Source organism: Setaria viridis, chromosome 7 (assembly GCF_005286985.2).
Source record: "Setaria viridis chromosome 7, Setaria_viridis_v4.0, whole genome shotgun sequence".
NCBI classification, from domain to species: Eukaryota; Viridiplantae; Streptophyta; class Magnoliopsida; order Poales; family Poaceae; genus Setaria; species Setaria viridis.
The window spans coordinates 31,369,940-31,393,919 of record NC_048269.2 but is presented as its reverse complement, the minus strand read 5'-3'; the positions used below and the strand labels follow the sequence as shown (position 1 = coordinate 31,393,919).

The 23,980-nt window shown below is 46.2% G+C and overlaps 1 protein-coding gene, 1 long non-coding RNA gene and 2 pseudogenes across 2 annotated transcripts; 2 read left to right on the top strand and 2 right to left on the bottom strand.

Moving 5' to 3' along the window:
- Positions 1-1,508: 1,508 nt before the first annotated feature.
- Positions 1,509-3,306, top strand: LOC117865291 (peroxidase 5-like; annotated as a pseudogene).
- Positions 3,307-4,486: 1,180 nt separating this feature from the next.
- LOC117862366 (uncharacterized) lies at positions 4,487-9,686 on the bottom strand (annotated as a pseudogene).
- A 3,530-nt stretch (positions 9,687-13,216) lies between these two features.
- LOC117866003 (uncharacterized) lies at positions 13,217-19,955 on the bottom strand. The gene is made up of 2 exons (XR_004642705.1): positions 19,826-19,955; positions 13,217-15,515 (listed from the first exon to the last, which is right to left on the bottom strand). It is a non-coding gene; the product is annotated as an uncharacterized lncRNA (long non-coding RNA).
- LOC117866002 (peroxidase 5) lies at positions 19,948-21,646 on the top strand. The gene is made up of 3 exons (XM_034750286.2): positions 19,948-20,255; positions 20,433-20,891; positions 20,978-21,646. Exons 1-3 carry the CDS (start codon positions 20,049-20,051, stop codon positions 21,398-21,400), a joined length of 1,089 nt encoding a protein of 362 aa, XP_034606177.1. The 5' UTR covers positions 19,948-20,048; the 3' UTR covers positions 21,401-21,646.
- Positions 21,647-23,980: the final 2,334 nt, after the last annotated feature.

Below are 23,980 nucleotides of genomic sequence, written 5' to 3'. Positions count from 1 at the left end.
AACAATGGAGGATAAGGTTTTCATGTCATATCCCAGAGGTTTGACTGTTTGTGTATGCACTAACGCATACAAGATGGTAGTTGGTACTCGTTGGAATGTTCTTTCGTGCTATGACTACTATTTCTCTTCTTTCTTTGTCAGCTCCACGACATCGTTTTCATTGTTGCTGCAAAGTCCAAACACAAGAGGTTAGCTGAAGATGGATCAACGAAGTACTCCATCCGTTTCAAATTGTAGGTCGTTTTAGTTTCTTTAGGTTGAATCTAGATATAGTGTATATCTAGGTGTATAATAATATTTATGAACCTATAAAAATCAAAACGACCTACAATTTGGAAATCTACAATTTGGAACGTAGGGAGTAAGAGTTAACAGGGATGATAAAAAACAAGATTTTTTTTTAAAAAATAATGAACAAGGGAATATCAATATCTCAGCCCCTCGAATTTCTGAAAACGTTACATGGGTTCAATCACAGTGCAACATAGTTAAACGGGTTAAAGCCTGGATGCCTGGATACCACCTTGATTTTGTATCTTTGGGTTCCTCGAAAAAAAATTGTATCCTTGGAGCTTGTTCATGAAATGACTCAAGTGCCACATATAAACCTACCTTGATATCAAAATTTGAAAATTCTTGCAAAGTTTCATAGTTTCTGCAGTGACTACCATGTCCAACTCAAAATTCAATCCCCTCCTCTCACCACATGATTCTCTGTGATTGATGAGGAAGAAGGAAAGGAACTGTTCAACGTACTGAATTTCCTTGTATTCCCATCTTCCGTGAACATATCTGTTTTCTTTTTCAGATCATGACTTTGTTTGATCTTCTCGGTCTTCCTGCAAATTGTCGACTGATAAACAAATCTCAAGTAAAAGAAAGGACCTAATGTTTTCACTTGTTCTCCAAGCCTGCATGCATCATGCCCGCCACCTGTTTTTTGTCGTCTGAAAATGATATGCTTAAGCACAAGAGGAAAAAAATATTGGTTTTAGTTAACTTGGTTTGACTATCCAATATTTTGAGGCAGACTGGTGCTACAGTATGCATAAATATATACTTCTGCTGTTATGCATAGCTCTATCTTTTATGGAACTTTATGCAAATAGTCGATTATATTTTCTGGCGTTAACTTTATGATTATGACCATACAAATATAATATCGCTAGATTTTATTTAAAATATTTTTTTATGACGTCAACTTTATGATTATGAGCAATGTAATAGAACTATACAAGAGATATTATTTTTCATAGCATAGCCGGTTCAAACAGGGCCCCAATTTTGAAATGGAAGGGCGTAGAGTTTTTTTATAAAAAAAGTCAGAACAGGAAGGCACGTACTTATAATTGTTTCATTCATGTGATAGCTTCCGGTGACTTTCGCCCTCTGAACAAGGACTGCTACCATTGCTTATGTTTAATGAAGAAGCAATGGTCATATCAGGATGCAGTACTAAAAGAACTCATCTGTTCACTGTTCTTGCGTGGGGATCTGCAGAAGCTTGCAATAGCCAATGCATGCGCAGCATCCAGGTGCATGCCTTCCTTCTGTGACAAAATTGCCCTTCTAATCTCCCACAGCCAGGAGGTCCAACCAACGACGTCCTATAAAAGCCCCCCTGCACCTGCAGCGCCTCCAGAATCCATACAAGCAAAGCTGCAGCATCAGCAGCAGCTAGCCATGGCGAGGCGCTCCTTAAGCTTGGCTTCTGTCCTCGCGGCGCTCCTGTCGGCCACCGCCGTGTGCGCCTGCCTCGAGGTCGGCTTCTACGACAGGACGTGCCCATCCGCCGAGACCGTCGTGCAGCAGACCGTCGCCGCCGCGTTCAGGAACAACTCCGGCGTCGCTCCGGCCCTCATCCGCCTGCACTTCCATGACTGCTTCGTCAGGGTAAGTAGCAGCTAGTTCCTTTTAAGCTTGAACTTACGTGTTCAAAAGCGGCATCTATCTGAGAATGGAAGAAGCACCCTGATCGAGAAATACATACTCGATCTCCTTGCAGGGCTGCGACGGCTCGGTGCTGATCGACTCGACGGCGAACAACACGGCGGAGAAGGACTCGCCACCCAACAACCCGAGCCTCCGGTTCTTCGACGTGGTCGACCGCGCCAAGGCGGCCGTCGAGGCCCGGTGCCCCGGCGTGGTCTCCTGCGCCGACGTCCTCGCCTTCGCGGCGCGGGACGGCGTCGCGCTCGCCGGCGGCCTCGGCTACCAGGTGCCTGCCGGCCGCCGCGACGGCCGGGTATCCCTTGCGGCGGAGGCGTTCAACGAACTGCCCCCGCCGTCTTTCAACGCCACCGAGCTGCTGGACAGCTTCGCCTCCAAGAACCTCACCCTTGAGGACATGGTCGTCCTCTCCGGCGCCCACTCCATCGGCGTCTCTCACTGCATCCACTTCTTCGACCGGCTCTAAAACGTCACCAACACAACCGACGGAGTAAACCATTACTGCATTTACGATTAATATATGTATAAATTAGGATTGTTTGAAGCATACAGTCTTTATTCACGCATTGCTGTTGTTGTGTGTGCAGATCGATCCGGCTTTGAGCAAGGCCTACGCATTTCTACTCCAGCGCATCTGCCCGAGGAACACGGGCCAGTTCTTCCAGAACACGACGACGTTCATGGACCTCATCACGCCGACGAAGCTCGACAACAAGTACTACGTCGGCCTGACCAACAACCTGGGCCTCTTCCAGTCGGACGCGGCGCTGCTGACCAACGCGACCATGAAGGCGCTGGTCGACTCCTTCATCCGCAGCGAGGCCACGTGGAAGAGCAAGTTCGCCAGGTCCATGGTCAAGATGGGGCAGATCGGCGTGCTGTCCGGAACGCAGGGCGAGATCAGGCGCAACTGCAGGGCCATCAACCCTGCTAATGCTGCCGATGTCCTCGCCGGGCCAGGATCTTCAGCAGGGTTCAGTGGAGTGGCAGCAAGCTAATTTATTGGTTGTCAGTAGATGTTAGGTGCAATGTGCACAGTGATGTGTAGTGTGAATGTGTGATGTTGCAATAAGATGTGAGCCAATGAGCTAGGTAGCTTGCTTGCTTGCTACAGAAGCATGAAGACACACACCCAGAAGACTGAAGCCTGAAGGAATACAAAAAGAGAGGAGGTGATCTTTTATTTTTGAAGAAAAAGAGAGGAGGTGATCACTGTTGTAGTAATCTACTGTTTTGTAAGATGTTCATTTGTGCACCTGAGAGTCTTTGTGAGTATATGTTAATATGTGGCGAATGTTGCTGGTCTTCGCAAATTGTGATGCTCACCTGTTTAGCAAATACAATTGACTATTGCTAGATCCTTTGTTTTTGAGGAAAAGCCGTCCATATATACTGACAATTATTGCTTTATTACAAAATCCTCATGATGACTGTCAATCATGGATTTCTTCATCAGTTATAATCCGAACTCCTAGGGAAAAAAATGTTGACAAGCAAATCATCCTTGAGTGAGGACTTTGCATAAATACTAGTAGTGTATTTGGTAGGGTATTTTAGTAACTGTTTGGACAATGAAGAAATTCAACACCAGTGCCATTTCCATTTGGACAGCATTTGGTTGGGGTAGAGTAATCTTAGATTACCGAAACACGGGGATCTCTAGCACCAAATATCTTTTACTCCGAAATTAAACATGCAGGAGAATTTGATAAAAGAAGTTACTGGGCTCGGCTCAAGATCAGTTTGGCCCAAGGCCGTCTGGCCTCTGTGTGTGTGTCGACGGCCTCTGAAATGAACAGCGAGCGAACTCTGAACCCCACCGTGTTCTCCGAGTTCTTCCTTCCCCTACTGATGAAATCAACAGCGGATTTCGCATCTTGCTCAGTTGGAGCATCAAAATCGTCCGCGCGCCCAGCAAATCCAGCGGCTAGCCCACCCACGGGTTCGTCCTCGCGGGCTTGTCTTCGGCATATGGGCGCGACGGGAGGCGAGGCGGCACGCGAAGGCGGCGGCGCGCCCGCGGCTTGCGGAGCCGGCGGCTGCGGCGTGCGGAGACTGCGGCACGCCCGCGGCTTGCGGGGCTGGCGGCTGCGGAAATCCCACCTCGCACAAAAGGTAGGAAACTGTCGTAACTTAATTAGCGCAGCTTGTTTTGGTCAGACGAAATTGCATTTTCGTCTACCCGCTGGACATGCAAATTTCAATTTCCAAGAATTCGTCCAACCGGTGGACGAAGTTGGGGATTACTATTATTATTTTTTAAATCACACACCATACTTCTGTGCTGAAACCGCTTGTTCTGGAAACGATCATTCAACTCAATTCTTCCTCGAGTACTACTGCTCGCAGTCGCACTGCAATTGCAAGATACAGACATGTTCCAGATGACACATGCTTAAAACTCTACTTCATTCAGAGCACCTAAACAGGCACCAATGCTAACAGCTTGTTCGAAGCAGATGGTGCTTACATTAAGGTAGAAATATTATGACACACACCACTTCATCATTGAGTTGCAGTGCGCACTCAAAGCATATACTAGCACACATTACATTAATATAAGAGGTCAAGTGTGTGCCCAAACAATGCACTTATTACATGAAAACCATACAGGCACGTATGGTATCTGACACAGGAAATAAAGCCACACATTCAAATCCATGAGCATAGACACAAACACAACCATTATGCTCAGAACAACCACAAAGCACTCATCTAGAGCAAGCAACTGGACACACTAACACGCATGCGTGCGCATGGGCAGCAAGCAGAACATAAGGAAATACAGATGAGCCACACACAAACCACACCTTGGGATCGAAGGAGAGGCTCCTCCAGCATCAGACCTGTTTCTTCCAGCAGAAAGGGAATCTTGCATCATCGTCGTCATCCTCTTCTTCATCTCCTTTTGCTTGGTCTTGAGTTTCTGGCGCATTATCTTTAAGACTAGGTTTGTTTTTATGCTTTTTAATGGCTTCTGTCACCTCATTGGGGACATCTTTCCCATTGAACTCGAGCTCCTTCAATCTAGGAAGGTTCTCAATGCCGGAGAGAGATGCGAAAGATGACCAGACAATCTTCTCGAGCCTAGGAGCAGATCCGCTAGTGAAGACGATCTTGGTGATGGAAGAGCAGTGAACATCAAGAAGGTTGAGCCATATGAACTCATCTTTGTTGAAGGTAATCTGGTTCTGGCTTCCGAGAAAAGACTCGTCCAAGAGTACCAGGCAGCGTATATTTGGTTTGTTGGCGAGGATTTTTAGAGCATCTTGGTCCAGCAATGTACCACGAAGAGTCAGCTTGGCTATTTGTTTCGTATTCTCAAATGATGATAGTAACCTGCCACTGCTATTGTTCAACTCGAGCTCTTCCAATTTTGGAAGCCTGTCAACTCCAGAAATAGACTCTGTGCTGGTGAAAGACAAAACCATCTTCTCAAGCTCACAAGCTGCTTCATCCTCAAAGGTGATATTTGTCAAGTCCGAACCCTCAACAAAAAGGCACTTGAGACTTATGAATCTGTCCTTTTTGAAGGTGAGCTTGCCCTCGGTGCAGTCAATGTGGTGGAGCCTGACACACTGTAACTTGGGTAGCTTAGCAAGGACATCCAGATCATCTTGATTCAGCAGGGTGCGACTAAGAGTTACCTTGGCAAGTTTGTTATTACCACCATTTGTGATCACTGGAAGAAGATGCCCCTTCAGTGTGGTTCCCCTGATGCTTAGAGACTCTAGAATCTTCGGATTTTGTTTCAAGCAAGAGCCAATATTATTGGGTAATTTTACACTGGAAGGAGTATCCTTGCATGATGCAGCTGTAGGAAGAGTGATTGACAAAGAACGGAGGCACTCATGTAGGTCACTTATTGTTTGAAGCAAATTCTCGAGTTGACTATCCTTATCACTGATAACCACTTCTAGCTTTCTCAACTGCCACAGCTTTCCAATATCTTTCAAATCATCATTATTCAGGGCCTTAACATTAGATAGTACCTCTACCTTTACCATTTTGCCAATCCTGTGAGGAATCTGAACACTGCCAAAATTGCTTGAACTTGGATCAATGTCACCAGCAAGCAGACGCTTCAGCTTCAAAAGCAGAATATTTGCTGTTGCTTACGCAGGCACCTTGGTTTGTCGGATATCCAATACCTCGAGCTCACGGAGGTAGTTGATTTCACTGGGTAGCTGGGTAATGTCTGTTCCCCTTAGGCTCAGATACTTCAGCAGTAACATCTTGGTGCAGATGTCCTTGAGGTACCGTTGGTTCTTCCCACCAAAGCACTTACAACCTTCTAAATCTAGCACCTTGAGCAGGGATACTCGATATGATTTAGAGAGATCTTGGAAGAATTTGTCAATTCTATCAGAGCTGCGGAGTTGGAGATCATTGAAAACAGAGAAATGGCGAGCCAAGTGATGTGACAGACGTGTCTCCACAAAGTGTTGTTTTCTAGCGATGGTGGTAATGAATCCATGAACTAGATCACCTACCACACAGCTCTTGACCTTTCCTGTGGCACCAATGTCAGCGGGATAAACAAGCCACCTGCGGATGAGCGCATCAAAACATCGCCGGGCCTGTTTCACAGAACTGGGCCAATCTTCCTTAACTATTAGCCCTTCTGCAACCCACCTTCCAATCAAGTCTGACCGCCTGATCTTTTGCCCCTTGGGGAAGATAGCTAGGTACAGCAAGCAGGACTTGTATTCTTTAGGTAGATCATTGTAAGAGTACATGAACATCTTCTTAGCTCGGATGTCGAATGATTTTGGTAAAGCCTGCAGGGTGCTGCGCAACTTGATTAACTCTTCACTGCTCCTATTGGAGTTAGCATACAATGCATGAGTGAAGATCTTCATGCAGAATTCATGTGGCTCATACTCCAAGTTGTCCTTTGAAAAAAAACAACACTCCAAGATGTCACGAAAAACCTGGGGGTCAAAATTGTCTTCATTCTTCTGCTTGCTAGTAAGCTCGAGCACTGTATCATGGTAGAGGCCAACAAGAGAATAGTCTATAGGTTCTCGTGGTGGATAGCAATATCCTTTAGCCTCCTGGATGCTCTCCGAGGTGGTGAAGATCAGTGCATCAGCGCTGCAATCTAACAGGCTCAAAGCCTTTCTGACATCCTCCCATCTGGATCCATCCATCATCTCGTCAACTTTGAGGATAATTAGTGGGCATTCATCTCCCAAGAGTTTTTTAATCTTGTCCACGATACCTTTGATCTTTAGCTGTTCTTTAAGTTCCCACTTGATTTTTTTAATCTTCTGTGCAATCTCTTCAAAACCAACATTTTGGTTTTGACATGGTTCTCCTGTTGCTTGATTCTTATCTGGTTTGCCTTCCTGCAGCTCCCTCAAGACCTCTTGTTTTGCCTCGTTGATCATTTTTTTGATTTGTTCCTCGTCCAATGTAGTCGTGATTTTTGAAGCTTGCTTGGCCGGCTGGGCTTGCATGGGGAACACTTCCCGTAGGATTTGTTCGTACTGAAGTTGATGAAGATAAATTGGGCCTTCCTCTTCTTGATCTTCTTGGTCTTCCTCTTTTTTATTGTCTTCTACGTTGTCATTGTTGTCTTCGTTTTCTTCTTCTGCTTGCTCCTCCTCCTCCGTCTCCTCTATCTTGTGTCCTTTCTCCTCCTTATCTCCTCCTTTGTCCTCCTCCATCTCGACTCCATCTTCTCCTTTCTCCTCCTCGTCTCTTCCTCCTTTCTCCTCCTTCATCTCGACCCCCTCTTCTCCTTTCTCCTCCTCTCTCTTGTCTCCCTCCTCGTTCTCCTGCTCTTCCCTCCCTCCTCCTAATTGCTCCTCCTCGTACTGCCTCCCTCCTTCTTTCTTCTCCTCCTTATTCCTCTCTCCTCGTTTCTCCTCCTCCATCTTGTCTCCTTTCTCCTCCTCCACATTCTCCTCCTTCCTCTCTACTCCTCCATCGTCTTCTTCTTTTTCTTGTTTGGCTGTATCTTCCTTTTCTTCTGCCCCCGTTTCCTCCTTAAGCTCATTGGCTTTTTCATCTGCTTCCATGTACTCCTTAAACTTCTTAGCTATTTCCACAATGGTGTTGTCGTCCCACACTGGCATTGTTTGCATGTCTCTATTCTTCGCTTGGTCCTGTTGAGGATGGAGCAGCATCTGAAGGAGTACGACTAGGTCCAGCTTATCCAAGCCCTTCTTTTGTCCAAGGTCCTGCTGAAACAGCTGCTGCTGATTGCCCTTCTGATGTTGAGCTCGAATTTCACGCTCGATCCTGTCAAGCTTTTCGTAAACCTTCATGTTTTTTATTTTCTCTTTGATTTTATGAATCACCCTCTTTTTTCCAAGGTAAATATCACGTTTTTTGTTGAAAGCTTGCCAAAAATCAGGTCCCTTCTCCTCATCCTCCCCTTTGCTTTGATCTATGCCCGGCTTATGGGATGGGGATTTGGCATTATTGAGCTCCCGCAGAATGTAGTAGAGAACCTCCTTGGGTCGTAGCGGCACAGGAAAAAAGAAGGTATTTAGGTGCACCGCCGGGATGTTGACCAAGATACCACGATGGTAGCCTGGGTTAGTGTAGGCGGGTGGAAGTAGTGGCACAACCAAAGTTTTTTGTGCAAGATCGAGGACGGCTCGATCTGTATCCGGTGCCACAATGGCTATGGACAAAGTCTCGCCGGCACCTGCAGTAAGGGCAGATACCCACTCCAGCAGCTTCGCCTTGACGTAGTCGTCCCGAGAGCGAGGCTCAAAGAAGGCTCTTGGACCATAGTGATGGGTCGTTGGCGTGACGAGCTGGATCTTGGCGGTCTGATCTTCTTCATCACGGTCTTCTTCATCGTCGGCAGTAGCATAGCCACCAGCTGCAACATGAGGTGACTGCCCCAATGTCGTCGACTTCCCCGGGACCTCCACGCCGTACCTCAGGCGTCTCTCGCCAACGTCGCGTGCCCGGTCTTTGAGCTGGCGGAGCTGGATGGCCGCGCGGTGCTGCGCGGCCATCTTGTGCAGGAACCAGGAAACCCACCAGACGTAGCGCCGGATTCCGCCCCTGGCCCGGTGGATGTCCGGGTTGCCGCGGTACAGGTACAGGTCGATGCAGTTGTTGCAGTCCTGGGCTAGCAGCCGGACCTGAGTCATCCACGTGCGCACCTGCTCGTCGTGCTCGCCGCCGGGCGGCGCACTCCGGGCTAGGTGCGCCAGGAAGCTCTTCATGCTCTCCATCTCCTCCTTGATGAACTGCACGTCGTCCTGGACGCCGCGCAGCAGCAGCGCCTCATTGCGGATGACGACCAGCAACGAGCTCACGGCGCCCGACGCGAGCTCAGCCATGGCTCGATCTTCTTCCGCCGGTCGGGCGTTTCTAGTGGAACTGATGAGCTGGGTGGTGTCGGCGACGCACGGCTTCTTCGCCGCATGGGAGAAATATGTGATGCATTCTGTCAAATACAGTCAGTATTTGGTTCTTTTGTGCCACCAATTGGCTTGACTTGACTTGGCTGACGCTCGTCAAGGGCCACAAGCTGTGCATCGTCAATTTGTCATTAATATAGAGATGCACCAAAGACGATGTACCTGAAGCATAGAGATGCCTCAACCGTCCGATGTACCCGAAGCATAGAGATGCACCAAATCCTGTGGGTCGATGAAGAAATTGATGGGGGTGTGCTATGATGTGGGAACCTGCTGCTACTCCCTCTATCCCAAATGGGAAATAGCCAAATGTAAGGCGTGGTTAAACTTGTCATGATCTTCAATACTAACATTCGACTCTAGATATCTCTTGTAGCATAATATTTGTAGCATTAGCCACATGAAAGTATTTTTAAACACAGATCCAATGATATTATTTTATAAGAAAATTTGTATTATACAAGATTAATTTTAGGTTAACATTTTCAAAGTTTGAATCTTGAATTACGTGTGTGTATCCATCGATCGTGGTGATGACCTGGATTTTATTATGAATTATTGATGCATGGTCAAAGATTAAAACATTGATTTAGGAACAGGCTAACTGAGCTGGGTGGTGGCGGCGCACACATTCTTCTCGGTCTGGGAGGAAGGAATGGATGATGCATTCTGGTTGCTGTAGATTTTTGACGCCCTGTGTCATCGATCAGCATTGGGCGAGCACGGCCCGAATCAAGTGGTGGTGGCGGAGGCCGTGGCCATTCGCGCGGGGGGAAGAAGATGCTTAGCTAGATGCCATTTCCCTTGCCCACAGTTGCCGGCCCGGCCGCCTTTCGCATCCCGTTGCCTGTGCGCGCGCCCACGTCCAGTCCAGATCAAGATCAGCTAGGCGTGCAGTGATGCAGCAGTTATTCCGAAAGCGGCCGGCGCTGCACCAGGGACTTACCCTAAAATCCCAACTTTAGCGCTATACAAAAAGAAGATTTTCCATCACATCATACTTACGGTACATGCATGGAGTACTGAATGTAGACGAAATCAAAAACTAATTGCACAGTTTGGTTGTAAACGAATCTTTTAAGCCTAATTAGTCAATATTTGAATTATTACTGAATGTAGACGAAATCAAAAACTAATTGCACAGTTTGGTTGTACTTTGCGAGACGAATCTTTTAAGCCTAATTAGTCAATATTTGAACAATAATTCACAAATACAAACAAAATGCTACAGTATGCTACAGTGCTGGCATAGTGATTTTGGTTGTCCAAAATCGAGCAACTGGGCTCAGGATGCTGATCAAATGGCATTTCCCTGCGTCCAAATTTCGGCATCAGGGAGTGCATAATTGGATTGATATCCACTTTGTTGGGGGCTAGATGCGGATACCAAGGTCTATATGTTTGCCTCGCTTATCTGATTGCCCGGCCCTAGCTCTACAATACGCTCCACTTTACAAGCTTGGTATGTTCATCTACGAATATATGTAGCTATCCATGTGTGAGAAGAAAGAACAGCGCCTCTTTTTAAGCCGGCAAAAGGTTCTTGTGTGGAGTACTGGTTGTCAAAAGGGGTTGTATGCACCGTGTACAAGTATGAAGCAGGGGTTAGGTACCCGTTGTCGATTAATATTGTACGCGGCTGGAATATGTAAAAGTGAAATGCCCAACTTTCTCAACTTAAATTTTATTTTAGGTTCAACTGGTTGAGTTGAACACGTATTGATGCAATCGATGCGAGTCTAACAAGTGAACAAATTAAAGCTCTTTGACGACATTTGGAACCGACTGGCATGGGTCCAAAAGGCAAGAGGAAGAAAACCAAGTACTCCTGCGTGCAAGCGTCCATGTGTGGTGACCACACCGCATCGATGCCTAGTACTTTCTCCTCCATAATGTTTAAGGATAAGATTAGCTTGTTCTAAACGTCATATATTTATGGACAGAGGTAGTAGAACTTTTTTTAAAAAAAAAGATAGCAAGAAGATTGCCGTATTATATTAATAGAAGTAAAAAAAGAAACAAAACAAAAGCTGAACAGCTATATATGGAGACCTAAAGAATGCTACACATACAACTACGATCAATAACACGAGGGGAGAAGGACGACTAATACAACAGTACAACCAAAGAAAAGGAAGGCCTCTCCAAGCGCAAAAGAAAAAACGACACGGGATGGAAGGACCACACGCAACTACGACTGATCATCTGTAGCTTCGTTTCGACCATTGAATGCAAGTCTATACTGGTTCATGTCTTACTTGATGAGCAGCGCCAATTGTAGTGGTGGCAAGGATTTATGTTGAAAAATACGCCGGTTTTTTCTTTCCAAACATTCCACCAAAAGTATATCATTAGGCTGTCGAAAGTTTGTCTGTCTTTTTTATCCACTCGCATCTTGCATTTTAGCCACCATGCATAAAGAGAAATAGACTGTTCCAAATTTTGCAATGAATGTAAACCAGTTCAAGAAGTGATCATGTTCCACACATCCTTGGTGTATGGACAATTCTTGCAAAGGTGATGGGGTGTTTCAGGTTGTGCCGTGAGAGGTAGTAGAACTCTAACTACTAAAAAAATAAATGGCGATTTAGTCCCAAGTGGAAATTGTTGAAGTTTGATGGAAACTCAACAAAGGAACGAGAGGCTAGGAAACCAGACTAAGCGTAAGTTTCATCATTTTCATCTGAATTATATGTACACTAGTTGTATAATTTACAACTCTTCTTCTCTCAACCAATATATATTCATGGTAAATTCAAGTGTACAAAAGTCATTACACAAATCATGAAGGAAGTCCGCAGTTTTCTCCCCTACCTCTCAATCATTCCAGAGTCCTCGCGCCCGTTGATGGCTCTCCCCGCGAAGCCTTTCCATTCCCTGGAGGCTTCACAACGACGATCAAGTTCCCAATCGCCTCCAGTCATTCTTGGATTTATCGGTGAAGGCTTCTTTCAGAGAGGCTTCGCATCGGCATGCACTCTTCAGCTCTGCTTGGGCATCGCCCTTCGCCTGGCTCCAAACTTTGTGCAGTGCGATCGCTCCTCTTCCCTGCAAAACAGAGCTTGTAAGCGTGCTAGGTTGGCAATCGTCGCTCTGCATGCGCTCATGCATGGGAGAACCCGGAGCTCCCCCCTAAACCCGTGGGCTCCGTCGCAGATTATGGGCCTCTCCATTCACTGCCTCAACTACCCAACGTACCCAAGTGCAGGCGCGTTGGTGGATGAAGAAATTGATGGGGAAGTGCTATGATGTGGGACCCGGGTTCATGATGCTAGGTTGTGAAGCCGACTGCCATGTGAAAAGCTGCAGCATCAATGAGCTCGACCTGTCATCAACTCGACCCATGATCAGACTCATTGCTCTAAAACCCCTAGCATACCAAGTGTGGCCTGCCATTTGGATTTGGAAGTTTTATGGATACAACTGTTGTGGATGCCTTTAATAATTGTAGCTAGAGTTTGTTTATTCTTTTGCTTAGTTTGTTTTGGTATGTTTATGTAGGTCTTGTTTATCAATTTGGTCGGTTTACTTCTTAGTTTGTTGGAGTAATAGATTTGGTTTGTAATAAACATGCTGCACAAAGAGCATATAGAGAACAAGGAGTGCTATTTTGGCCTACATATTGACTGTTAAGAATCAATCTTTACTAATAGTGACGATGAACATCAATGTGCTAATCATGATCTAACCATATATATCTGAATCAAGGTTCAAGAACTGTAATATCAAAGCGGACGCTATTGCCGCTAAGTCCTAAGCCGCTATATACAGCGGATCGATAAAGGAGCTATAGTCTGTAAGCTGAATTTATAGACATTGGCGCATAGCTTAGTGATTGCTTGTCTAGAACGCTATTGCGGTACTATAATAGCGCCGGCTATTTTAATCACTGCTGATATTACATGAAAAACTAACTTCCTTAAAACACAAAAATTACTAATAACTGCCATGCAGAGAAGTCTGCCTTCACTGAGAGTGTGCACCGACAGGCAAACTTGCCGTGATTCCAGTGCCTATATATATGATTCTCAAATTTTGATACAGATCGACTAACACATCCTGGACAGCACGTCGACTAACACGTCCTTCACGTTACATGTCTTCTGGCGCAAAAAAATTCACCAACTAACTCTGGGACTGTGCTCTGCATGTACCAACTGCATCTGAAGTTATTCTTCTCTGGTGCACATCAGTGACACCACCTCTTTCTTGGCATGCATGGAATTCAGGCTGTTGCTTCTTCAGTTCAGCGTCAATGTGTATTGACCCCTCCACACTTACCGGCTCTCACCATTTCGGCACAACAAAAGACGTGAGGAAAACAAAGCCAGCGACGTGGACTCTCACCGTTTCGGCACGACCATGGCGATCTCCGGCAGTGCGACGTTGGCTCCTCTAAACTGGAAGAATGGCCAAATGGATGTAGTGTACGTGGTAGATGACAGCAGTGTCGGTTTCCCTTGGTATGACATGCACGGTGGTATTTGGTTGGCTCAAATGTAATGTAATCTTATTACTGAAGCTAACGAATCCCATTACATATGTTTGGTTGCAGTGGTTCGTAATCAAGTGACATTGTAATCAAATCATTTACCTAAATAATATCTATACAAGCTTGTTATCCCTCCTCCCCTACCGTAATCAGATACAACACCCACACCGTAATCTGATTATGTTACCAGAGTGCAACCAAATAGGGTAACCACCCATTTCACCGCCAAATACACTGTAATCCAATTCCCTACCTTAGCACGAACCAAACACTATCCTTATCCACAACAGCTAGCAAGTGGGCCAGAAAGATTGCATATAACTAACGTCATAGAAAATCCGAGAATGCTAGTTAATCGCTAATTTGTGGGCCTGATTAGAGCTCAAGGCCCACCACACCCGCGCATCCATGCATGTTAAACCACTAATTTGTGGGCCTGATTAGAGCTCAAGGCCATGTTCATGTGTTTTCAGCTCTCGCCAGCCCATGACGGACTTTACTGTTCCAATTGTTTGTTTACAACATAAAAATTGACTGGTGGGGCAATAAAGAATTACGCCACCGGTATATATTGTAAAAATGCACTACACAATTATATTTTATTAGCCTTGGTGTAATATAAGCACACATACTTATTTTCCATTTAATTGCACCTGTACATTAACAAAAATATTGATGATTTATACACGCCCATGGGCCAAATAAAGTACTGTAATAAGCTTTATATCAATATGCGGGTGCATGTATACTGAATCCGTGCATAATTTGTTACAAAAATATCATCTTACAGAAAATAAGAAAAGCTGAATTTGTCAATATGATGATATACAACCTACATTATTAATCCTAATGTCACACTAGACTGGATTTGTTTTGGGGACTCAACAATGTAGGATAATGTTGTCATGACATACTGATAATGGTTTTACTGCTCGTGTGTGCACCAATCTTTTATAAGAGGGTTGCTCTAAATTATAATGCAAGATGATGGTATTGTATTGGAACGTTCTGTTCTCTTGTGCTCTACTTGCTAATATTTTCTCCGGTTTGATTTGTTGGTGATATAGGACTCATTAGAAGCGCAATGCAAGAAAATAAACCAAAACAAATCACATGTTAGGTGAAGTCACCAGGTCTACGGGTGTGCCAACTACCAACAAAGTATTTGAACTGCACTAAAAAACAGGTTTCAAAGGTTCGTAAATATACAATCTAGTTTCAAATGAGCAAAACTACTACTCCCTCCGTTTCAAATTGTAGGTCGTTTTGACTTTTTTAGGTGCATAAATATTATTATACATCTAAATATAGTGTATGTCTAGATGCATAATAGAATATAGTGTATATCTAGATGCATAATAATATCTATGAATCTAGAAAAGTCAAAAACGAATGGAACAAAGGGAGTACCAGGTACTCCATACCATCTAACTGAGAATTCAATAAGGGCATGAGAAAAATCATCACAACAGGCATCTTTGCATGCTTGTTTATAATTGAATAATAAAAATAAAATAACTGTTCAATGCCATACTGTGTTAGGTACTTGCAGAACTGGAGGGAGCTAGCTTTGCCTGAAAGAAGCTGATAGAGTTGTAGAACTTCACTGGAGAAGTAGTTGAAGTAGTAAGAGGATGAAGAAACCAATCAGGTTACCGGAGAGCTATGGCGATGCCGGGGCCCTGCAGACTCCAGAAGCATACGAAAGTCAGTACGATGGTCCAGGAGAGGATGGAAGAGAAATCAATGGCTAGGCATGTGTCAACATGTGGCATCAAGGTCTTAGCAAGAATGGTCCAGGAGATGGAAGATCTTGATCGAGGATGGCAACAAGGAACCGGAACAGACACCGGGTTACTGTCAGGCTACAATGGGACACTGGATGGAGTCCTGAGAGGAGTCATCACCGAGTAGACAGACACAGATGCACCTTTGGAATCAGTCGAGGACATGAACAAACTGAATTTCCTCGTATATTTAAGCCACAACTTCTCATTACCACTGGCAATATGGACCGCCTGTTACTTTTATATTTGTCAATATTCAAGTTCCTTTCATCGGAAATGGATCACAATCTTTTTTGATCGTTTTGTCTTCCTGCACGTTGCTCATTATTATATAAATCAGAGATGAAAAGAAAAGAAAATCGGCAACTCTTCTTCGTTTCAAAAAAAAAGGCAGGACATCTCTAGTCATTCTCCAAGCCTTTCCATGCATGACAGGATCATTACCCGTTCCTTGTCTGAAGGCTGCGGGATCAAAAAGAAAACAAGCATTAAATCCGTTATTTGATTTGACAGCACCACGTTGTGATATATAGGCTTTGTTTGGCACAGCTCCACGCCTAAACTCCAGCAACTCCATCAAAAAATTCAGCCAAACACCCCAACTCCAAAACTCCATGGAGTTGCCAACTCCATGGAGCTGTAGTGCAAATGGAGGTGGAGTTTTGGAGCACCTCTTTTGCTACTCCAGAAACCACTCTTTTGAACCTCCTCGTGGAGTTGGTGGATAATTACCCACCAATGCCACTGGTTATATAGAAAAAACGGTTCGTTCTATTTTCCTCCGAGACTCTACACGCTCGTCTCCACCGGTCTCCACCGCGCTAGCGCCGCCCGTCGCTCCCGTCGCCGGCCGCCGTGGCCCCTCCGTCCCGCGCGCTCCGGCCTTGGAGCCCCGCCGTCGGCCGCCCCCACCGCCGCCTGCCCCACCCTCGCCGCCGGCCGCACCCCCGCCGCCCGCCCGATCCCCGTCGCCGGCCGCCCCCACCGCCGCCCGCCCGAGCCCTACCGCCGGCCGCACCCCCCGCCGCCCGCCCGAGCCCCGCCGCCGGTCGCACCCCCCGCCGTCGGCCGCCCCCACCGCCGCCGCCCGAGCCCTGCCGCCAGCCGCACCCCCGCCGCCAGCTGCCTCCACCGCCGCCCGCCCGAGCCCCGCAGCCAGTCGCACCCCCCGCCGTCCGCCCGAGCCCTGCCGCCGGTCGCACCCCCCGCCGCCCGCCCGAGCCCCACTGCCGGCCGCACCCCCCGCCGCCCGCGCTAGCCCCGCCGCCGGTCGCACCCCCCGCCGCCCGCCCGAGCCCCACTGCCGGCCGCACCCCCCGCCGCCCGCGCTAGCCCCGCCACCGGCCGCACCTCCCGCCGCCGGCAGCACCACCCACCTGCTGGTGCCTTCCCCTCCTCCTCCTTCGGGTGACCAGTGGGCAACGGCAGAGAGAGGAAAAAGAAAGGAGGAAGAAAGGAGAGGGAGAGGATGACAAGTGGGGCCTGAATTGGGGGCAACAATGGCAATTAACACTGAAATTGATTTTTTTTGGAGCTGAGAGTACCCATCTAGCCAAACACCCCATTTTATTTCTGGAGTTCTGGAGTGGAGCTGACTCTACCTGGAGTTTTGGAGTAGAGCAGCTCCACCCAGAGCTGGAGCCATGCCAAACAGGGCCATAGATTAATGGTAGGATGTGTAAAATAAATGGGAGAAGTCCATTTACAACCTCAATTATTTCGCGAGTTTGGTTTTTAAACTTTGACTTGGAAAATGTTTACCTTTCAACCCTCAACTAGGAGAACCATTCACTTTCCAACCTCGTGCCAGATTTATTTGCACATGGCAGTATTTAAAAACCAAAAGATTGTCATTTACGATTTTTTTAAATTCGAAACTATGTTAGTCTTGGGACACTTTGCTACGTCAACACCAGGCCACCTAAAATAACTCTAAATTTGGCTAGAGGTCCAAAGTTGATAGGTTTAATAGTCGAGGCTTTAAACACAAGTGGTTCATAATAGAGGGTTGAAAACTACTAAGCTCATAGTTAAGGGTTGTAGAATGAACTTTCCCAGAAAAAGCATGTGCCTAGCTCAAACTTTCTCTCTTTTTTTGGAATTAAGAAATACTATATAGCAATTTTACTATCAAATTCATTCAGTCTAAACACAGCTGGAGAAGGGACCTTTTGTCCCATGCCTTTGTACTTGACCCGGTACTAAGTACCAGGTCCAAATTTGGAGATCCACGGAGGACCTTTAGTACTGGGTCATAACACCACCCAGTACGATGGTGTTATGACCCAGTACTAAAAGTTCACGGGTTACTTAAAAAAAAGTATATCCAACTTCATCACATGTGTTGTATAGGTGAGATGGTAAGGAAGGCTCGTGCGAGGCTATGGGTCATGGGTTCGAATCCCACGGACCGTGCATGCGCATATTATGCGTGAAAATCGCATGACTTGTGACTTACGATGCGTGTGTGCGTTCGTCAATTTTTTTGTGAAAAACAGTTTAGTACCGGTTGGTAATACGACTTAGTACCGGTTGCGAAACTGGTACTAAAGGAGGGTTGAGCACCGGTACTAAATGTCACTTCTCCAGCTGTGAAATACATCCTGTCAAATATAATATTTATAAAACATGATATTATGCTTAATTCATAAATGCATTGTATCTGAAATACCTTAATTTTTTGATTTTAGTAAAACACACATTCATGAGTTGTTGAAATATGACCTCATTTAAATATGGATGTTATCAATTTACATAAAATGAAACATCAAGGTAAGTCTACGCAAAACAGAAGGCAGCTCTGTGCAATCTTACTGATGACCCTATTTGGTATTAAGTCACAACACACCATGTGGATATACAACAATAACATTCGAAGTTTGCGATCAAGAAAATTTAGTCATGGATAACCATATTGTGAGATCATGTGCAGTTTGTGCTATCATTCCCCCAAATAGCTAGATTAGAGGAGGGCTTCGATCCTACACATATACTTAAAGCTTGTTTGGTAGGGCTGCGGCTGTAGTTGAAACGGCTACGGCTGTGACTTCTTCGGTGAAGCAGCTTTTTTTTGTTTCGGCTTGTCTAGATGAAAAAACGTTTGGCAAAACGGCTTCTCCTAGCTATGTAACATAGATAAAAATAATAAAATATCTATAATAGCCTTATCCTTTTTATTTTTATTTTTTTGTTTTCTGCCCTTATTTTTCTCCTCTCTTTTTATTTTTATTTTTCATTTTCCTCTTTTCTTCCTTTTTATTTTTATTTTCCCCTCTCGTTACTTTCCTTTCTCTCTTTATCCATTCACCCGTGGCCAGCATGTCTTTATCCTTTCACTCGTGGCCCTCCACATCCTGTGCTAGCCTCCATCTCGCCTGCGCCGCCGACGCTCTCCAGCCCCACGCCTCGTCCCGTCAGCTTCCCGCGCTCATCCCACTTGCCTGCGCTGACAGCATCCCGCGCTCGCCTGCACCTCGCCCACGCCGCCAGTGCTCTCCAGCCCTGCGCCGGCACCACCGTCTACCCTCGCCCCAACCTCGCCCGTGCGCCGTCTTCCTCTACCCTGACCTCGCTCGTGCTGCTCCAGGGCAATCCTGGGACTCCGGTCTCACGGACAAGGAGGAGCCACGGGAAGCTTATTTTTTCGGCTCCCGCACCATCTGCTCGCTCCTCTCAGCGAGATTTCCGAGACTTCGGGTACGAAACCGTTTCGTTCGTCGTCTAGGGCTTCTTAAGAAGCCGGTTGAGAAGCCCTACCAAAGGGTCCTAGGCAAGTTAGTTCCATAAGCAATAAATTGACTTGCTAAAAAAGTTATCAAGCCAATTCCCGCACCCGAATTTTTTTCTCCTCCACCGTTACCCCTTCTTCCATACCTCTGGAGGTGAGCTCATGTGATGGCTCCCCTTTGACTTTCACTATCAGAACAAGGGTCAGATCTATAAGCCATTGTCTACCTGCGCAAGTTTTATATGCTAGTTAAGCTCATCCACCAAAATAGATGATAGAGATGTAAAACTAGGACCTCAAACCGAGAGGATAACCAACAACAACGAGAGCATGGGATTCACATACTTGTTTGATTAGAAAATACAGTTGGATTTGAATATGCCAAATTGCTTCATTAAATATTAATCCAGTGGATTTGAATATGCCAAATCTACCGAAGAAAAAGCAACTTAATTAACATACCGCAGAGAGAACTCACCTATTTTTGACGAATGTTCAGATTACTGTTTCTTGATCCAACGGCTTGCAGAAGTTTTTACACCACACTAAGTATCGTTGTGTCTTCCACCGTGACCGAACTGCCCCTCCGTTTCCTACAGGCCGGCAAAGCATCCTAACATCCTATAAAACCACCCCGTGCCACACCCGATCATGATCAGAGTCCAGGAGAAGAAGAACGAGCTCGCTATACACATACAGCTATGACGAGGAAGCGCTGCTACCTACGCTTCGCAACGCTCCTGGCGGGGCTCCTCTCGGCCGCCGCCTGCCTCGACTTCGGCTTCTACGACAGGATGTGCCCCGCCGCCGAGACCATCGTGCAGCAGACCGTCGCCGACGCGTTCAGAAACAACTCCGGCGTCGCTCCGGCGCTGATCCGCTTGCACTTCCATGACTGCTTCGTCAGAGTAAGCACATGCACATAAGAAAAGTTTTGAAAAATATGATGAAATGGAAGTATTTTGCATAACAGTTCTAGATACCATTTCTATGTCACAAAGCTTAGCACTATTATTGTGAGGTCGTGAGGAAGTAAAGGACTTCACCTGAGAGTGACGGCACCGACGCCTCAACCTCCTTTGCAGGGCTGCGACGGCTCGGTGCTGATCGACTCGACGACGAACCCGAACAACACGGCGGAGAAGGACGCGCCGCCCAACAACCCCAGCCTCCGGTTCTTCGACGTGATCGACCGCGCCAAGGCGGCCGTCGAGGCGCAGTGCCCCGGTGTGGTCTCCTGCGCCGACATCCTCGCCTTCGCGGCCCGGGACAGCGTCGTGCTCTCCGGCGGCCTCGGCTACCAGCTGCCGGCCGGGCGCCGTGACGGCCGGATATCCCGCGACACGGACGCGCTCAACGACCTGCCCCCGCCCTTCTTCAACGCCACCCAGCTCGCCGACAGCTTCGCCTCCAAGAACCTCACCGTCGAGGACCTCGTCGTCCTCTCCGGCGCCCACACCATCGGCGTCTCCCACTGCAGCAGCTTCGCCGGCGTCCCCGACAATCCTGCCGACCGCCTGTACAACTTCAGCTCGCCTGACAAGGTAAGCATACCCACTTACCATATGCATGAAGTGAAGACGTTCTTACCCATTCACCAAATTACCATTGCTGTGAGGCGGGTACACAGATTGATCCGGCACTGAGCAAGGCCTACGCGTTTCTGCTCAAGAGCATCTGCCCATCGAACAGCAGCCAGTTCTTCCCGATGACGACGACGCTCATGGACCTCATCACGCCGGACAAGCTCGACAACAAGTACTACGTCGGCCTGACCAACAACCTGGGCCTCTTCATATCGGACGCGGCGCTGCTGACCAACGCGACGATGAAGGCGCTGGTCGACTCCTTCGTGCGCAGCGAGGCCACGTGGAAGGCCAAGTTCGCCAGGTCCATGCTCAAGATGGGGCAGATCGGGGTGCTGACTGGAACGCAGGGAGAGATCAGGCGCAACTGCAGGGTCGTCAACCCTGCTCCTCGTACCGCTGCAGGCGTTCATCGTGTTGTCGCCGGATCTGATTCTTCAGGATTCACTGGTGTGGCTGCAAGCTAATCGATTGTCAGTAGATGTGTGTGTGCAGTGTGCACAGTGATGTCTATTGTGAATGTGGGACGTTGCAATAAGTAATGAGCAGATCAGCTTGGTAGCTTGCTTGTTACAGGGACAGGGAGAAAGCACGATCTACATGACTCAAGAAAAAGGACTACTTGTGAGTTGTGATCACTCTTGTAGTCTGTTGTAAGTTACTTTGATGTTCGTTTAATTTGTGCATGGAGTTTGATTGATTGTGACGAAGAAGTGGATCTGTGCGACGGTGCCAAATGTTGTTGTTCTATTAGAGTATCTATATATGCTCATTTGACTAGTGAAAAATTGAGAAGTCGATTTGTTAGTTTTGCAAAATTGCAAAATCATTACAAGCTGTCAATATCAGTTATTATCCAAAATTCAAAAAATCGGCAAAGCATATACCTTCCTTATCCAAATATGCCTGCAGATTAAGGTGATAAATTAGATGGAAGGCATCTGTCGTGCGTGTATGAGTCTTTTAGATTAATATGACCCAATCAATGTACAATATGCACTAACAATTTGTTAAATCCAGTTGACCCAGTTTTTCCCTAAGTGATCTGCAACTGGGAATGACTATGATTCAATCCAGCTATTTTTTTAAAAAAAAATCCAAGTATTGCAAATCCTAATTGTTACTATGTTCAATAACCATTTCACCAACAATATGTACTTGGGGCTCAGTATTTCCACTCTGCCTGAAGAGAATCTTATATTTCAAAGAGCCAAGGCGGGCGGATGCCACATTTGCAAAACGTTAACGATAGAAAGTTTGCAAAACATGAAAATACTCATGGAAATATCACACATAAAGCTATGAGAACCACCAAATTTTCAATATGTTCAAGTAAAGAAGCTTTCCGTCTTAAATGGAAAGACAACTTAAAACCATCGAAATGCTTGCAGAAAGTTATTGTAGTATCCTTGTGCAGCTGTGTTAAAACAACTTACTACTCAGTGCCATGTCACACTTCAGTTAGAAAGTCCTTGAGCTTTTAACTTAAGCACAACATGGAAGAACAAGGACTGAAGAAAAAAAAACAATGACTGAAGAAAGCCTGTCAAACAAGCATCCATAAAGAATTAGCCCCCTGTCGTTTCACATCAGTGATGTCCATAAAGAATATGGTCCTAGCTGACTTAGCACTTATCCCAATCTTTGCTGACAACATCAGTAGTTAGGTAACCTTAAATCAATTTTATTTTAGCCAATGGTTCAACTGCAGCATAGCAACTGGTGTATATTATTGTAACAAAATTTGGTCCCATTAGAATGCAGACAAGTTTTTCCAGTTTCTGTCAAAAGATTATGAATGCAGACATATTTGTTATCCATTAGCCATTGTCGTTCTCAAAGGGAAAAGGAAAGGCAACATCAATGCCGACAATGCCTGTTTAATGTTTTCTTTATGTTGTTCAGGAACTAGTTGACTGTAAAAAAAAGTGACGCCTAACCATGAATGTGTGTGAAAGGAAGGATTGTTTTTCCTTTCCATTCCTGCTCCCTGTGACCTTTGTCCTATGTCGTCAAATCTGTCTAACTTCTCCACAAGCATCAATACATGCAAAATATGTACACGATGTTTTGTTTCGTAGTTCACAGGCACCTTATTCTCTCGGAAGGTGGGGAACATGCTGTGCAAACACCTCTGAACATGTTTGTGCCACAGTTTCCTGAAGTGTGTATGTATATCTGTTTTGTGCCACAGTTTCCTGAAGTGTGTATGTATATCTGTTTGTGTAATCTTAATATACGATCTTTCTGTATTCCATCTCTTTTCAACCATTGTTTTACGGATGGTATTTTGATATGGAACCCATGAATAAATACTAAATCAAGGATAATGCGACCCAAGTAGAAATGTAAGGTGAAAGCAACAAAGCACACCTTTTCAACGGTTCAAATGTGAACTTACCATTAATCAGCACGGTAATAGTGCTTAACAGCGCAATCTAGCTGGCTCCGTCAGAGATAACCTGCCAACAGTAACATCCAGAGAGACAAAGTGAGCTAGTTTGAAATTTCTCCAGTAATTTTGTTGGACAGAGCATGCATATAGAGTACTCGCAGAAAGGATCACAAGGATCAGGATCACTTGGAGTTAATAATTCTACTCTCCCGCAGCTGGCCTTCCTGCAATAACACATTCACCCGTCAAATTGCTGAAAGCTACATTCATGCTCAAGAAAAAAAAAGACTGCTCAGTTTGGCGTACACCACCGCCAGCGGGACGCGCCTTGAGTGGGCCTCTGGCCATTTCGTCGAGCACCTCGCGTGCAGCTCTCCCACTCGGCCGTTCTGTCGCTGCGCCAGCCAGCCAAGTAAGCGCCATTGGCTTCAGCCGATGTTGCTATGACGCCGTGTTCTTCACGAACAATTGCGCGCACCCAGAACGCCCCTTTCTCCTACAGTCTTGTGGATGAGCAGCGCGTCGTCGAGACTCGAGAGAGCGGTAGCGCAGACCGGGGCTGCAGGCATATCGGGTTGCTAGCACATCACTTGTTGCCGGCACAACGAACCCACGCCAAATGAAACAAGAGTGCCGCGTACAAATAGAGTAG

What these genes read in the sequence shown, in the direction of transcription:
- LOC117866002 (XM_034750286.2), top strand. Translation starts at nt 20,049, where the DNA reads ATGACGAGGAAGCGCTGCTACCTACGCTTCGCAACGCTCCTGGCGGGG. An exon ending in TCCATGACTGCTTCGTCAGA is followed by an intron (nt 20,256 to 20,432) that starts GTAAGCACATGC and finishes CCTCCTTTGCAG; the next exon opens with GGCTGCGACGGCTCGGTGCT. An exon ending in ACTTCAGCTCGCCTGACAAG is followed by an intron (nt 20,892 to 20,977) that starts GTAAGCATACCC and finishes GCGGGTACACAG; the next exon opens with ATTGATCCGGCACTGAGCAA.